General features: G+C 34.7%; 2 protein-coding genes and 1 pseudogene across 2 annotated transcripts; 1 reads left to right on the top strand and 2 right to left on the bottom strand.

The window, feature by feature from the left end:
• The first annotated feature begins 3,071 nt into the window (after positions 1-3,071).
• Positions 3,072-9,504, top strand: LOC128026763 (glutaredoxin domain-containing cysteine-rich protein 1-like). Its single transcript, XM_052614033.1, has 2 exons — positions 3,072-3,426; positions 9,110-9,504. Exons 1-2 carry the CDS (start codon positions 3,079-3,081, stop codon positions 9,143-9,145), a joined length of 384 nt encoding a protein of 127 aa, XP_052469993.1. The 5' UTR covers positions 3,072-3,078; the 3' UTR covers positions 9,146-9,504.
• Positions 9,505-10,252: 748 nt separating this feature from the next.
• Positions 10,253-14,013, bottom strand: LOC128026762 (interferon-induced protein 44-like). The gene is made up of 7 exons (XM_052614032.1): positions 13,774-14,013; positions 13,618-13,651; positions 12,063-12,264; positions 11,767-11,913; positions 11,503-11,674; positions 11,154-11,254; positions 10,253-11,039 (listed from the first exon to the last, which is right to left on the bottom strand). Exons 1-7 carry the CDS (start codon positions 13,805-13,807, stop codon positions 10,869-10,871), a joined length of 861 nt encoding a protein of 286 aa, XP_052469992.1. The 5' UTR covers positions 13,808-14,013; the 3' UTR covers positions 10,253-10,868.
• An 881-nt stretch (positions 14,014-14,894) lies between these two features.
• On the bottom strand, positions 14,895-17,162 carry LOC128026607 (protein YIPF7-like; annotated as a pseudogene).
• Between the last annotated feature and the right edge of the window lie 367 nt (positions 17,163-17,529).

Below are 17,529 nucleotides of genomic sequence, written 5' to 3'. Positions count from 1 at the left end.
TCCTTCTCTGCATAAATTAACTGTTCTAGTAAGACAGCTTTGATCCTACAAAATACCTAACTTTTTGTTGAGGCTCTCTGCTTTCTTGGAGGATTTTTTTTTTAACAACGGTTTTATAAATAAAAAAAAATATACAAATAAATACATTTATTGTTGGATCCAATCCTCCATGTGAATCGCAATGACTTAAAACATCTTTGTATATCTTGGCATATCATGTAGATATTACCATTATTTGTAATAAAGTTTAAAAAAAAAAGTACTTTACAAAATTATTCACGGATGTTATGCAGCTGTTAGCAAATACAGTAAATTCATAGTGTTTGTGATAAATGTACCTTTTTTAAACATATCAGTTGAAGATATTAAACATATATATTTCTATTTACCTTTTTTCTATTTCATTTTAGGTTGACTTTAAAATAGACATAACAATGAATGAATAAATAAATGAAGCCCGTCATTTAGAACCTTATGATATTTTACTTTGTTTTCAAAACCCATATTTATATATATATATATATATATATATATATATATATATATATATATATATATATATATATATATAGATATATATATATATATATAGATATATAACATTAGTAATCTGTTCATTATTATTTTAGCAAAGTTTTATATTCTTAAATCAAAAATAATTCAGAAGAAACTATCATCATATATTATCTTTTGTGACTGATCTTAAAATATATTTTGAAACCCTTTCCAATATGAGATCACAAAATAAAAAGCTTATAAAAATTCTAAAGCTTTTCAAATTTATGTGACTGCCCTAATATTATATAATATTATATATACAAAGCTTTTAAACTTAAACGTATATGTGTGTGTGTGTGTGTGTGTATATATACACACACACACACACACACACACACATATGTGTGTGTGTTTATGACCATTTGTTCTTTCTTTGTTTAAGACTTTAAGGCCCTGTTTCACAGATTGGGCCATATTGATTTATAAAGTTATTTTAAAGTTTTTATAAACATGCCTTGTATGTGAAACCGGGGGTAAGTCTTTTTAATATAAAAATCAAAAAGCCTTTATTTTCCTTGAGATTGTGTTAACTTATTCCACACCATGTGCATGTCCAATAAGCATCTTCCGTGAATACACCTATTTGAGCCAAAACAAATGAAAACAAATGCTTTGAACTTTTTAAATATTCTACATCAACTGATTGAAAATTCATACCTGGTGGATTCACAGTCCTTCACATTCAGCTTGTGATGGGAGAAACAAAGCTTTTCCAAATCAACAGCACCACAAATCAAGACCGCAGGCAGTCCACAGAACACATGAAGAGGTTTACGTGGAAAATGACAACAGCAGTCAGATAATCAGAAATAAGAGTGTCTTATTGGAGTGTCAACTGTTGTAACACATTTTGTCTAAATGTTGCATTTTTAAACGGATTTCATTTGATTTATGTACTGAAAACAGAATAGTAATACAAAAAAGAATCATTTATTTTTATTATTTTTGCCCAGAAGTTGTGTCTTATATGAATTTACGACTATATGCCTTTAACACACCAGGTATAAGTATACTGGTTCGCCAGCCGCAGACACCATTGTCCTCAAGGATCACATGAAGTCAAAACAAGTCATCTCTGTTGTGCAAGCGTTGCATAGAAGCGCACTGTACACCGAAGTCACATCGCCCTCTAGCGCCATCACAGTGTAACAACAGCGCCGTCCAGCGCTTGATAGGACTACACTATAATAATACAAAAATTGGCCAAAGGTCACCAAATTATCCTAAAACATAAGCAATTTTCGACAGTATCTGTAGCACACATGAGCGCTCAGTATAAACTATATAGGCACAATCAAAATGCTCTCCAAGTTAGATTTGAGATTGCAGTTCTGAACCCTGCACAGTTTCAAGTCTCCCCTTTAAATGGAATAATATAAATAATTAGTAATATTTTGAATTTATATTTTTCATCTGGTTTGACATCTTTAGGTCAAACAGAGTTTAATGGATTACATAGATAAATAGTCTATGTTTGTAAAGTAATATGTGTTACTGTAAAAAAAAAAAAAACCTTGATAAGGTCAAACAGTGTATGTATAATATTTCATTTCCAAATACTTTTTGGGGTCACTTTATATAGAGTGGCCCTAAATAATATTTGGATGCTTAAGCTGCATTCAAACATGTATAAATGTCTTTGCACTGTGTAACAAAATATAGATGTATAGGGCATTTATTTTAAGGAAATATAGCATATACACTCTTGTATTCAAAACATTTCACATAATGAAATGTGTAGGTTTCAGAATATGAATTAATATACATTCATCAGAATGAACACTTTCTGATTGTCAGAAATATTGGTGTTAATATCATGAACTACACCATGAATATTCTGTTTGGTGACTTGTGTGTGTGTGTGTGTGTGTGTGTATATATATATATATATATATATTAAGTGGTTAAAAATTGTCTAAGAAGTTGAATTCTCGGAAAAGCTCTAGATTTATTATTTTTTTCATGCTACTTGGTTTAATATTTTGTCTATTACAGTGAAATTCAGATATTTTTAAGCTTTTAAAATACCCAAATAATTTTTGTGGCTACATTAAATATGTGGCTTTTTTTATAACTGGCAGTGCATATATAAAAAAATAATAATAATAATAATTTAAAAAACAAGATCTTTATATTTTCATATCAGTATTAAAAGTATTAATGTTTCAAGATAACTTCTAAATTTACTGATGAACTGTAACAAGCCTCTGGAGTCAGTGTTTCAAAGTGTCGTCGAAATGAGGAAAAACTATTTCACACTTTAGGTGTTTATGTTATTAGTTATACGATATGTTCTTTAACCTACACGTGAGCTATCTTTTATTCATAAGAGAACACAAGTCGGTTTCCATGGATAGCGTTTATTAAATATTAAAGCATGTGATGTCGAATTGACATCCTCGTGCCACAAGCCCTTTAAGATCAGACAAGATATTTAATGTCAGGCCAATGCACTTTACCTCGGCACGCTCTAATTCAAGGTAAACAGAAGTTGTATAATGTAGGTGTTTTGACTGCAGTATGGAGCGTCGCAGATCCAGGGCTGCGGAGGACCGAGCGGAGAGGACAGTAAGGTTCCGCGTGGCGTCGGCGCACAGCGGGCGCGTGCTGAAGAAGGTGTTCCGAGAGCACGCGCTCCAAGACTCCGCGGACACCGACAACGACACCAATGCGAGCTCAGAGCCGGAGCGCTCCACCTCACCCGGCAGCGAACAGGACGAGCTGCTCATGTACGTTAGTGGAGCCAACGAGAAGCTTTTCACCGGAAACCGCGTGAACATCTTCAGTAAGAACGGAACTATTCGAGGCGTGAGAGATAAAGTGAGCGCGGGACAGGTGCTGTTTAACAACTTGACCAAAATATATGGGGTAAGTTTTATTTGGAGTATTAGAATTAATACATTTATTGATGTGTAATACAGTTGTGAAAATATTTTTCTTTAGGCCTATAAAGGGAACATGGAGGGGTTAGTTTTTAATAGCTGGAAAATGTACTTGATCAGCCTTATTAATGACCGAATAATTACTGTGTGTTTACCGAATAACATAAAAAAAATCACAAGAAATATGAAATAATAATAAGCTTAAAAATAAAGATTTATGCATTGTTACTATAACAGCTAAGCACAATAATATAGGCAGGTTTATACGGAATATTATTTATTTTTCCTTTTGATTTGAGGGTGTTTTCATGAGATGCACCCAACATATTTATTTGCCATATTAGAATTATTATATCACAATGTAAAAGTATTACAACCAGTAAAAAGTTTGGACATACCACACATTCTTTATTAATACTTTTTACAAATACAAATACTTGACATGTTCAAACTCTACTGCTAGAGTACGTATTTTTTCACTTCAATCTTTTGGCATATATGTGTAATCAGGGACGTGCACAGGGGGGTTGCTCAGGTTGCCCGGGCAACTGCCCATATGCCCTTCTCGACTCACGTTGCCCTTCCGAGGTGGAAAAAAAATAAATTAAAAAAATCGTACAATGGATGAGATTTCACGTAGGCCTAGATAAAAATAAAAAATAAAATAAAAAAAATCGCAAAGCCTCATTCACTTCCATATTTGGGCACCCTTCCGAAAGTGAAAGTCGGTAGGGGAAGGGCAAACTCTCTTTACGTGGCTGCAGCGCTGCACGCGACCGGCACCTGAGCTGAGCCTGCATGAGCGGCCTTAGAACGAGATTGTCCGATTGTCACAGTTGTCGGGTGAGACGACTCAACGTTGTCGGAAAAGTAATAGTAAGGTTATAATCGTAAACGAAATCGAACAAAAAAACGAAAACTAGTTGGGAAAAATTGTGTTAACTGAAATAAAAATAAAAACGAGGCATTACAAAAAACGATAACTAACCAAAACTGTAATGTGTGTTTGGCAAAACTAACTAAAATAAAATAAAATTATAGATTAAATGTCCTTAGTTTTCGTCTTTGTCAATGTCTTTCATAGAGCAAGCGTTCAGCTGCATTTCATTTCCACTGTCATTTCCCTGCATCTCTCACTCGCGAGTCTTTCTCACATAACGTTACTCGCGCGCGCACAGCCCTCCCCTTCGTGCACACCGTGTCTCCATGAGAATGAGTGTTGGAAGCAAGTTTGCGAAAGGTTGGTATCTCGTGAAAACCATTACACAATCACACATTAAAAAGTGGTAAAAAAATATTTTTAATTCTGAATATAATTTTGTCAGTGTGTTTATGTCGACCCGAGAAGCGATTGCTACTTTAGAAAGTTAACTAGACGCAAGTTTGAGGTAAAATGCACTTGGGTTGTCGATGTCAAAACACTATTTAAGCTGTGATTCAAGTAAGGAATAATTGACGACGGGCCGTTGAATTATTAGAAAAATAATGCACACTTGAGGTGGTGATTCGGTCATTACTCGAAGCGGAGTCAATTATTCCTCTTATACAGGGGCGGATTTAGACATTTTGGGGCCCAAGGCAAACACAGACATGGGGCCCTCTACATCTCTTGTTTCCCTCCTTTTGTCAATCCTTATTTTAAAAAAAAACTACTTCTCTTCAGCAGTCTTCACACAGCAATGATGTATAGACATCTGGAGTTGTATCTGTAAGAAAAAAAGAAGAAAAATAAAAAGGATAAATTCTATCCTTGCTCTGAACTGGGCCTCTCTGCAATATTAAGCAGCGTTCTTTGTCAGTGAGATGTTTTGGCCAGAGTGCTTGGTCATCTTCAAGTTCAAGTGTAACACATTGGTCAGAATAGCCGTGTTTCCACTATCTAGCTAAGACCGGGCGTGCTAGTGCGTGCCAGGGCCAGTCGCGTTTTTCCACTGTCACTTCCGGGGCTTGATCGTGCCTCGCCGGGGCTTCATCGGGGCCAGCGTTTTTTGACCCGACGAAAACCTTGGGCCAAAGCGGGCCAGCTGGGGCTAGAGGAGGAGTCATGAACAAAGGCGGAGTTTCTCCGTGTCTAGAGAGCGTCAGTGCGAATCATTTCAGAAAGATAACAGCTTTAACAGCAGCATTAAAGACGTCTTAAAATAAGTCTAGCTCAAAACTCTCTTTCAGTCAGCAGCGAGTGTTTGAAATAACTTGATCCAATGTGGATTATAATCACTAAACAAGGCAGAAATATTTATAAGCTATGAAAAAGATATGCACTAAACTTGTTACCATAGTAAACATGGTAAACTATGACCGCTTGAAGAAATTAGACGTCAGCTTCTCTATCACAATCGTGTATTTATTAAGTAACTTATATTATCTGTCACAAGCCTCGTCTCGAGAGTTTATCTCACGTTGCCTATCATAAAAGAATATAGCCTAATAATGTTTTTTGTTCGGGAGCTTTTATAAAAATAGAGATATTATCATTCATTATAAATATGACGGCTATACTGTGGCTAATAAACAGAAACAGACTCAACTGAATAAGCAGGCTATTTTCATAAGCGTTAAAAATAAATAAATAAAATAGAAATAAGTGTATTTATGTGTGATTAATTTTGAGTCCTGATAAATTAAATCAATTCTATAGTTAAAACATCGATGATTTTGAATTTGAATATATAACAAAGCATGCAAACAAACGGCCTCTTTTAAGCCCTGGCTCGCACTGGGCCGACAGTGGAAATGCGGCTAGTGACTGCTAGTAGGCTACTCATTACTCATCAATTTTGCTAAAAACTTTTTGCTTTCCTCCTGTTTCTTCCTTTTTTCAGCACCGCTTGGGTAGCTTCGCTTCATTTTTACTGTCAACACTCTCTCTCTGTACACAATGTCTATCACTGTCATTAGCCGCATTTCCACTGTCGGGCCAGTGCGAGCCAGGGCTTAAAGCGGGCCGGGCGGGCCAGTAGCACGAGGCCAGAATAGCGCAGGGTTTCCACAGTGGAGCTTGAAGCTCCGCTGCACGTCACTAAAACACGCCCTTTACACGCCTCTCAGAACAACGTCATGCAACCTCAAAATTTCACCAACAAAGAGAAGTTATCAGAAAACTAAGAAATAAGTCACTGGAACATGTGCGATCACAAAACGAACATGATAAAAGAGGCCGTTTGTTTGCATGCTTTGTTATATATTCAAATTCAAAAGCATCGATGTTTTAACTATAGAATACATGATACATTGATCATATTGATTTAATTTATCAGGACTCAAAATTATTCACACATAAATACACTTATATCTATTTTATTTATTTATTTTTAACGCTCATGAAAATAGCCTGCTTGTTCATTCAAGTCTGTTTCTGTTTATTAGCCACAGTAGCCGTCACATTTAGAATGAATGATAATATCTCTATTTTTGTAAGCTCCCGAACAAAAACATTATTATGCTATATTCTTTTATGATAGGCAACGTGAGAAAAACTCTCGAGACGAGGCTTGTGACAGAAAATATAAGTTACTTAATAAATACACGACTGTGATAGAGAATAAGAAGCTGACGTCTGATTTCTTCAAGCGGTCATATTTTACAATATTTACTATGGTAACATGTTTAGCGTGCATATCTTTTTCATCGCTTATAAATATTTCAGCCTTGTTTAGTGATTATAATCCACATTGGATCAAGTTATTTCAAACACTCGCTGCTGACTGAAAGAGAGTTTGGAGCTCGACTTATTTAAAAAAGTGTTTAATGCTGGTGTTAAAGCTGTTATCTTTCTGAAATGATCCGCAGCGCAGACTCTCTATTTTTATAAAAGCTCCCGAACAAAAATCATTATTATATTTTGATGATATGCAACGTGGAGCTAAACTCTTGAAACCAGACGACAGATAAAATGTTACTTAATAAATACACAATTGTGATAGAGAATAAGAAGCTGGCGTCTGATTTATCCAAGCAGTCATATTTACCATGTTTATATGGTAACGTTAATGTTTAGCGTGCATAGTCTTTTACATCGCTTATAAATATTTCTGCCTTGTTTAGTGATTATAATCCACATCGGATCAAGTTATTTCAAACACTTGCTGCTAACTAAGAGTGAGTTTTAAGCTCAACTTATTTTAAAACATATTTAATGCTGGTGTTAAAGCTGTTATCTTTCTGAAATGATTCGCACTGACGCTCTCTAGACACGGAGAAACTCCGCCTTTGTTCATAACCCCTCCTCTAGCCCCAGCTGGCCCGCTTTGGCCCAAGGATTTCGTCGGGCCGAAAAACCCTGGCCGTTGGCCCCGAGGAAGCCCTGGCGAGGCACGATCAAGCCCCGGAAGTGACAGTGGAAACGCGACTGGCCCTGGCACGCACTAGCACGCCCGGTCCTAGCTCGATAGTGGAAACACGGCTAATCACTTCTTCTTCGTCAGTTTTTTGGCGCATTACAGCCTTGTCACTTTCGCAGATGCGCAGTAAGTGAAATAATGGAATAGTCCAATGTAGTGAGGTGAGGGGGGGGCCCTCCTGTCTGCGACACTAATGATTTGATGCCATTTTTCGCAAATGGAGTTTTAGAAATATATATTTTGCACGAAGTAAAAAAAAAAAAATCTTTAAGCAAGTTAATGGGGCATTTTGGGGGCCCCTAGGTAGCTCGGGGCCCAAGGCAATTGCCGACCTTTGCCTAATGGTAAAGTCCGCCCCTGCTCTTATACCATAGTTACCACACCTCAAGACATCGATCAGATGATATATTTAAAGGGATTCGTTCGGTTTTTGTACTTAATCGCTATTGTGGGTAGGACTATTGGTCCCACTTTATATTAAGTGGCCTTAACTACTATGTACTTACATAAAAAAAATAAGTACAATGTACTTATTGTGTTCATATTGTATTGTAAAACACTTTTGCTGCTGGGACAGGGGTAAGGTTAGGGAGAGGGTTGGAAGTATGGGTAAGGGTGGGATAAGGTGTAAAGTATGGGTCAACAGTGTAATTATAAATGTAATTACAGAAATTAAATACAGATGTAATTACATGTAGTTTTTTTTTTTATATAAGTACAATGTAAAAACATGTATGTACACAATAAGTACATTGTACTACATGATAAATTAAAATGTAAGTACATAGTAGTTAAGGCCACTTAATATAAAGTGGGTCCGGACTATTTCTTCCGCATCTCACCCAACGCTTCTTTTGCTGGTTTCACAATGTCATTTTAAAGCTGGTAATGGAGGCTTGAAACTTTGATAGTATTATAGTATTAATAATATATTATATATAGTATTATAGTATTAATAGTATTAATATATAATATTATAGTATTAATAATATATTATTATAGTATTAATATTATATTATAGTATTACAGTCCTTCATATAGCCCGTGAGTTTTTTTTTTTTTTTTTTGGGGGGGGGGGGGGGGGGGTGAGGGGGGGTGAGTGCTCTTTTTTAGATCAGAGCAACTGCCCCTCAAAATTCCTGTGCACGTCCCTGTGTGTAATATTACTGTAATAAATCTGTACATTACTTACTCTTGAAGAAAAAATAAAATAAAATTCTATAGCTTATTCTATATTTTAATAATAGTTTAAATAAGATTTGTAAACTATTTCATCATTAATCTTTAATGTGTGTCTAATAACTTAATAAATAGTGTGTTTTTTTAAAGGATTCCCTTATTATGAACCGGCCTAAAAGACCATGAGATGTTGTCTGAAAACAGCCCTGGATGTCCTGCAGCAGAGGATGCTGGGTCAGGGTCACACAATAGGACGTCACCCTGGGATGTGCAACAGGCTTGAGTGTAAGAAAGTAGTTATCAGCAGCCAATGTTTTTTGTTTTTACGCACTTCTCAATATTTGTGTATATTGTAGTTCTGTAAATATATTTTATATTCACTTTTTGCAAAAGCATTTTTGATACCTTTGTATCTGTGAAGTCAAATGGTTGCTTGGTACATTCACTTTGCCCATGTTTGATGTGCCTTTTCTTTATTTTGACCTTTTATTTGTTTGTGATGAAATTATTGTGATTTGTTTTTAAGAAAATAAGATTTTTTAATCAAGTTTTATACACTGTAAAAAAAGCCAACTAACAAAAACTCCTCCAAATAAACATAAAACAGTAAATTGAACTAAGACATTTTAATTGAAAGTGTTCATGCATGATACTAAGTTGATTAAACAAATTTGTTCCTTAAATGTTACAAATGTGCAATGTTATGTTGATCTTACTAAGAAGTTTTAGTTTTCATAAAGTCTCGCGATTCTTGTTTGCAAGTGTGCAGTTTGAACAGTGAACTCATGCGCAGTATGAGACTTAGGCTACTTTGCAGGGTTTTCTTTTCCCGTCTATGGTTTTCACCATGGACAGTAAAAGAAATGGACACAGCGACCCCATTGGAATCAATGGAGACAAGTGAAGTCAATTAGAAGCACGCACTTCCTGGGGGAAACTGAGCTTCATGACGTAGATGTCACGTGAGCAACCTGTAAATCTTCTAACCGCCTGTGAAAAGAGAAATCTGAATCACCCACCGAATCTTCCAAGGCGAGTGTGAACAGGAGCAAATTTTGGTAAGTATTCTGATTAATGAGGTTGATGCAGAACACCTGGTCTTCTCCCTTTGCTCCAGCAGGAGGAGGAGATATTCCAGGTGAAGGAGGGCATCCGTGAGGGAACAACGGAAACAAAAAACGATGTACAAAAAAAAAAAAAAAAAAAGGGAGGTTAAAAATAATAAGGTTATGGTCTTGGGTCGGGGTCTTCTGTCACATTACGCTGTTCAGGAAGAACACGGGAGGCAGGAAGGAATGTTTAGCAGTCTTTAATCGAGGAGAGACTGTGAACCATCACAACAAGAGCTTGAGCACAAATCCTGACACTTCGAGTAAATATGAGGATGTACACAGGATAAACATTTCTGCCATGCATAGTTCGATATGCATAAAATTGAATTTTGGCAGAACATTGTTAGATTTCTAAATATCCTCTAGTTCCTCTAAATATTCCTAAAAAAATATGTTCAAAGTTAGCAAGTTCAAAAGTTGACTTGATTTTGCAATCATATTCATAGTGAAGCCAGATTTATTAAAATAAAAGACAGGGAAACAAACTAAAGCAGAGGTGAAATGCAAAGAAGAAGAAAATCAGTTTCAACATGAGTTTCAAGATAGCTGAATTACATCTTCTCATTCAGATTGTACAAATTGCTCCAGACACCCGGGCTGAACTCCACCTCCATGCAACAAACATTTCAAGATTAAATAGGATTTAGTCAGTCACTGCATTGTTCCCATATTTATATAGTAATTTAATAGTTTTAATGTTATTAATGAGGGGGAGATGCTCATATTTAATGAGCTAAAAAAGTGCAGAATCTTAGTCTTCCTTGATTTTACAACTTTGCTTTTCTTACTTACGTTTGTCAGTAATTTTCACTATCCTTCAATCTATCGTCAGCAAGTTGAACAATCTGTTCAAATGCCTTTAGTATCAGAACATCAATGTCATCCTCTGTGTCAATCTCATTATGGTAGTTCTTCACTGGGAAGATGTTTGTCAATGGCACACCCAATTTGGCACTGCACAACTCCATCTGGACAGAAACAGAATGTTCAGTCAAAAAATTGCACATGGCTATTAGACAAAATCAGATCATGGGCGATATGTTCCAGTAAGTGTCACACTTTGAATGAATCATATACAGTACCTTCTCCTTAATATTCTTGCTACTGTAGACCTTCCGTAGATCATTGTTGACAAGTAAACATGCATTATCCACTTGAGTCATGATAACCACTTGAGGAATCCCTACACCAAATGCAGAGAAAATGTAAAGTTTCTATAAGATTTAATTTTTGTAAAATTTTTCTAAGGAAAATTGAGCAAATTTGTGGCAGTGTTTTGTTGAAAAGTATGTACAAATCCACTTAACTGACCATACATTCTCTGAGACTTCATACTGTCTATAATCAAGACGAAAAGTGTATAGTGTATGGTAGTGTATGGGCTCATTAATAAAAATCATAAACTCATAAACATTCAGGGTTCAGTTTTACCCTTTTCACTGATTCTCTGGCGGATGAGCTTCATCTTGTCAATAAGACGATCATCTGTGTATTGGACTGTAATTGCGGATATGACGTAAACCAGGCAGAAAGACTGGTCAGAGAGTTTGGGGTCACAGTTGAATTGTTGATCCTTAAAATTGAGTGGCTGCTTTTCGTTGAACTAATTTTGGAAATTCAGTAAAATGTGTTAAACATCAGATATATTACACACATACATATCTGTTATTCGATCTATTAATATAGGTTTATTACTTTATAGCCATCCTTCACGTGACCAAACACAGCATTGATGATGTCTTCTGGTTGTGGCCCTTCAAATGCTTCAGAAAGCAAACCCATGACATCCTTGAGGATGAAGGGCAATCTTTTTTTCTCACTTCTGATGGGGAATCCTTTGAGCTGTAAATCAAGTCCATACATATTTGTGAACAGTTTTGAAGAAATCCTCATACAATTAGCCAAAATGTTTACAACGCCCAAGTGTGGGTCCACTGGACATTTCTGGGTCTTTTGTAAAAGACATGCAGCTACAGGTGGCAAGTACCTACTTTTTGAGTGAAAACAGGACCACAAATATCTGAATCAACCAATGCTCTGGAGGAGATGCGTCCCAGAGAAGCGCTATCGACTGAGTTAATAAAGCTGGACTTTCCTCCTCCAACTGGTCCAGTTACCAGGATCTTGATGTCCTTTACATCTGGATGACTCGGACAGAAGTTCTCCAGCTTTTCTTTTATGTATTTCTTCTGTCTGTTAAAATAAAACACAAATATTTTATTATTTGGCACAATTGGCTATGTCTGGAATAGAATATAACCATAATTTGCTTACTTTAATGAAAATATATAACACTAGCTTCCTATAAGAAGTAACAATAAAATTCTGCACTTCTCTTTAGGTCTTTGGACCATATTTGATCTTATTATTTTAAATGTTTATATATCACAATTGTTACATGCATCAAGTTGGCATACAATTTTCTACACTTTTTTGCTAACAACTAAATTGGTACATAGTTGTGTTTATTTCCTATTAACACATTGTCTGATGTATCACCATCCATTAGCTCAAGTGGTAGAGCATTGCATTAGCAGCACAAGGTTGTGGGTTTGATTCCCACGGAGAGCATGTTAGGTAAAAAATGTTAGCCTGAATGCATTGTAAGTCCACAGCGCCTGCTAAATGCATAGCTTTAATTTATATCTAAATGATCCACATGAAAACTATTATTTTCCCCCTCAGGCTATGCACCTGAACAATACATTCTTCATCTGTAAATAACTTTTTAGCTTATTCATAATTCTTATAATAATTAATAATTATTGCACGTTCATTATTGTATTTTTTTCACCATATGGTATTTTATTTTATTGTGTATTTTCTTTATTATTAAATAAATAAAATAAAAAAATAATATTTCAAATAATTTTTAAATAATATAAAGAAATGTATTTTCTTATTTTTTATGAAGATTCTGATTAATAACATTAATTGCATATGTAAGTATTATCTGAGAATTAAAAATAATGCACATTATCTTTGAACACAAGAATGTGTTTTATGGACCATATATGGAAGAAAAGAATAAATATAAAAATGTTTAATAAAATATATATTAATAAAATATTATATGAAAAAATAAGTGTTTTAGTGTAACCGACATACTATTTTTAATATTTTAAAGTTTTAGTAAATAGTAATTGCTATTATTTAGTAATTTAATAATCATTTTTGATTTTTCAGTTTCAGTTATTTTAGTTAAACTATATAAAATGAGATCTTGCCTTGGCAATTAGCTGAAATAAATAAATATTTTTATATTTCATTTCAGGAAATGTATATAGAAAATGTCTATTTTATTTCAAGTAAATGTTTTTATGGTTTTAGTTCTAGTTTATAGTAAATCTCAGTTCCTGTGGCTCAGTGGTATAGCATTGGGAAGAGGTCATGGGTTCAATTCCCAGTAAACACACATACTGGTAAAATAGAAAATGTATTGCCTGAATGCACTGTAAGTCGCTTTGGATAAAAGCGTCTGCTAAATGTATAAATGTAAATGTAATGTTACAATATTATTATTCTGATACAGTATATGTAACTTACCCCCAGTCAAATCTCCTCCATTGTTTATCCAGTTCTTTGGAAAAATATGTAGGTCATATACAGCGGTTAACAACAGTTATAGAATAGCCCGTCTCTCTGAGAATATATGCTTGTATAGATATTTAAAAATAAAACGTGGTAGAAAGATCCTCTAACCTGCATTTGATGGCAGTTGCACTGGATTGAACATTAGTGGTTATCTTTTTTCTCTTTTTTCTCAATATATTTATATCAGCTCTATCCTGGAACACAGCTGGTTTGTCTCAGCTGAAGCTACTAAAATCAGACCCACACCCGAACCGTTATATATGTATCAGTTTCAATTTTACTTTCATTTTTGCAAGCCTTATGTAACGTTTACATGCTTTGAAGTCTCCGTTATGAGCTAGTATTGTGTTCAGTTCCTGCTGGTCAAAAAAAAAAAAACACCCTCACAGTCACAGCATGACATAAGAAATTCATAAAGGTTTGGAATAACTTGGGATTGAGTTTTTTGAATGTACAGTCCCTTTAAGTTATGCACACGTTTACTGGAATTTAATTAAAATACTGACTAACATTAATATTAAACATTAACATTAAATGTACTAATATTAATTGTGTGATTTTCTGCTGTTAAACACATATATTCATTATGTTACTTACTTTTTCTTTGTAATTTCTCCTTTATTTAAATTTTTATGAATTTGTAAAGTTAATTATTTGTTTTTGTTTTATTTCGCATAAAGGTTGCAACCTAACAAAATGTGAAAAAAATGTGAAGGTTTGAAAACTTTTACCAATATTTACCAATTTACATTTATCCTAAAAAAAAAAAACACTGTAGATTTATGAAGGTGAACCACAAAAGCTGCATTTAGCTCTTAACACATTCACAAGAGCAGAGTACATTTGCTGTAAATGGAAGCTGTTTGTAACAAATTTACAAGATGAGGCTGCATTTACTGTAAATAGAAACTGAAAGGGATTTGGATGTAAAATCTAAATTAGTCTTGTCTAACACATTCCTGTAACATGCAGTTCATCAAATCATCATCAAATCCAAATGGGCTCACAAAATGATTTTTTTTTTTTATACTTAACTACAATTTATTTGTATGCATTTCAGTATAACTAAATATTTTTGTGGCACACAAAAAATTGGTATACTTAAAGTCTGCAAAATTGTAACAACTAATTTTGTACTAAATGCATTTTAATTGGTCAAAAGCAGTGCTGAGGTTCAAATAAAGTTGCATTAAATAATACATTTGCAACAATATAGATTTCACTCTGAATTTCCTTAAAATATTGACTTCTGCAGTTTCTTTTTTTATTTTCATTCATCGATGAGAGCATGTCATGCATAAGTTTTAATACAATAAAAAAAAAGTCACACAAACCTTTTAAAAGTATCAAACATGATTTTGCTAACTCCACTCTTCAAGTTAGCTTTTTGTTTTTTATACATCTGATAAAAATTTACAGAAACTTTGCTTTTCCGCCACTTTCGTGAACTAGGTGCAAACTGGATTTTCATCTGATGTTAGAGTGATAATCTCTTATAATAGTTGAGATTTCAGAAGACAGTTAAGAAAGTGAAGACCCCGTACAGAAGAGCGCAGGGATAAGCCACCAGCAGCTGCTGCCCACTCATGTCAAGAGTGGAACTGAAGATCTTAGAAGCTGATAGACTGCACCAGCCAATCACAAACAAGAACAACAGCCCTCTGCATTAAAATAGAAGCCATTTATTATTCACATGCCATATACTTGAAATGATACACTCTTAAAAATAAAATATATCATTATTTGTGGCTATAAAACACTCAGAGAACTGTTAAATGTTTCTATAGAGTAATGGACACTCACTGAAGGGAATAAAGAGCAGCAGAGGTAGAGAGTCCCACCATTGGCAGGAGGCAGTATCCCAGCACACTCACCACACATCCACAGGAAATACTGTTACTGCTCATCAGGTTCAACAGCATGGACATCCCCACACACCCCAGAGCACTGATGCTATACATATACCCAAAGTGTGCTTTCCCTGCCTGCAGAGAGAATACATACACAGTTCCACAGTACATGCTCTGGACATTAGATATGTTTTCATTTCCTCTGTGCAAAACAATTTACTGTGTTCCTTTAGTTAATGGTTTCACAAAGGTTCAGGATGTAGTTTGTACCATCAGTAGTGTGGCTCCCAGAGCAATGCAGAAGAAAAAAGGCCCAGTGAGGTCTGTCTCAATCATAATGCTGCCATCAGCAGGCTTCAGTGGATTTAACACAAGCAGTATTCTGCTTTTAGTATTTTTTTTATTATTTTCTTTCCCCATACTATGGAAGTGAATACCGGGAACATTCTTCAAAATATCATCTTTTGTGTTTATAGGAAGACGAAACTCGTACAGGTTTGGAAAACCTTGAGGGTTAGTAAGTGATGACAAAATGCTAATTTTTGGGTCTGGTGACAATTGAGAAATATCTGCAAAATTTCACAGATATCCATTTCAAATGAATTAAAATTCACATTAGAAAACTTTAAACAAGACATTTTTCGGTTGCATTTTATTTTACAGTACGTGTACTAACATGTGCTTATAGTGTACTTACAGTGTATTTATCTAAGAAAGTTCTGGTAATACAAGGTAACTACATGGGGTAGGGTTAGGTTTAGGGGTAGGTTCAGGGTTAGTACCTAGTTATTACATAGTTATTGTAATTACTATAATAAGTACATAGTATGTACATAAGGAACAGGACTGTAAAATAAAGTGCTACCCATTTTTCACCTTCACATGAAATTCCCAGTTTTGTGGATTACTTTATTTTACACAGAAGTAAGCTATTTTCTGTGAATGTATGATACTTCCACTTCATTAGCCACTATAGGTAAATAACTAGAAGAATAACAAAGTGCAGTAAACGGTACAGAACTATATGCTCTTCAAACTAGTGATTATGATCCTGAAAATATATATGATAACATGATAACAAATAACAAAATAATATGACAACAAATACAAAAACAGATGAATTACAATGAGTGAATTTAACCCATCAAATTTGTGACTCAACCTTGACCTGACCAATGGCTTAAGTCGGGATGGTCCAATTTATTATATTTTCTTTCATTTTGAATTTTTTTTTTCCCTCATATATACATTATATATGTGTGTGTGATTTTTTTTAATGGTTCCGTTCAATGGTGTAGCGTTACACATTTCAGCTTAAAGATGTTTTCTTATAAATTATTTTATTACCTTCCTCATATGAGTCTGTTTGCTCAGGTTGCGATACAGGCCGATACACCTGTCCACTGTAAGATGCTGTAGCTGTATATTTATCTGCTAAACATGCAGAATTTTCACTGATGATCAGACAGTAAATAATAAATCAATAATTACACACAGAAACACATTAGCTGATAAACATTAATAATTGAGATCTCAAACACATGTATGCAGTTAGCGACACTTACACTTCATAGTAGTCTGGATTGACGTAGGCTGGATCATAGCCATATCATCCATATAATATCCAGACTCATAGAAGTCTCCCATACTGCTTCAAGTAATGAGGAATGTCTACACAAGTTCATTTGTAAAATACAACAGTTATGAATTTAAGTTCTTACCTTTCCGTGTCCTTCAAAGTTAGGGTTTGATTTGAAGATCTTGGTTTGTCTAGTCACTGAGCAGCTGTCTTGCTCTGTGTGTGTATAAGATGCTATTAATAGTCTTTTATATTTGCTAGTGGGACATGAGCAGAACTGTCATGTTGTAAAGCCATCCTCACGATCTCTGGATCTACTGACTGATGACATGCTCATTACTCAATGTTCAGTAGAACTGCTGTACAATTTAATCATATAGTCTGTATCTGTTACAGTAAAATGAATAAAGGCAGGACAAAAAATGCCATTCCCAG

This window comes from Carassius gibelio, chromosome A13 (genome assembly GCF_023724105.1).
Source record: "Carassius gibelio isolate Cgi1373 ecotype wild population from Czech Republic chromosome A13, carGib1.2-hapl.c, whole genome shotgun sequence".
NCBI classification, from domain to species: domain Eukaryota; kingdom Metazoa; phylum Chordata; class Actinopteri; order Cypriniformes; family Cyprinidae; genus Carassius; species Carassius gibelio.
The sequence above is the reverse complement of the archived record's forward strand: the minus strand, read 5'-3'. Positions and strand labels throughout refer to the sequence as shown.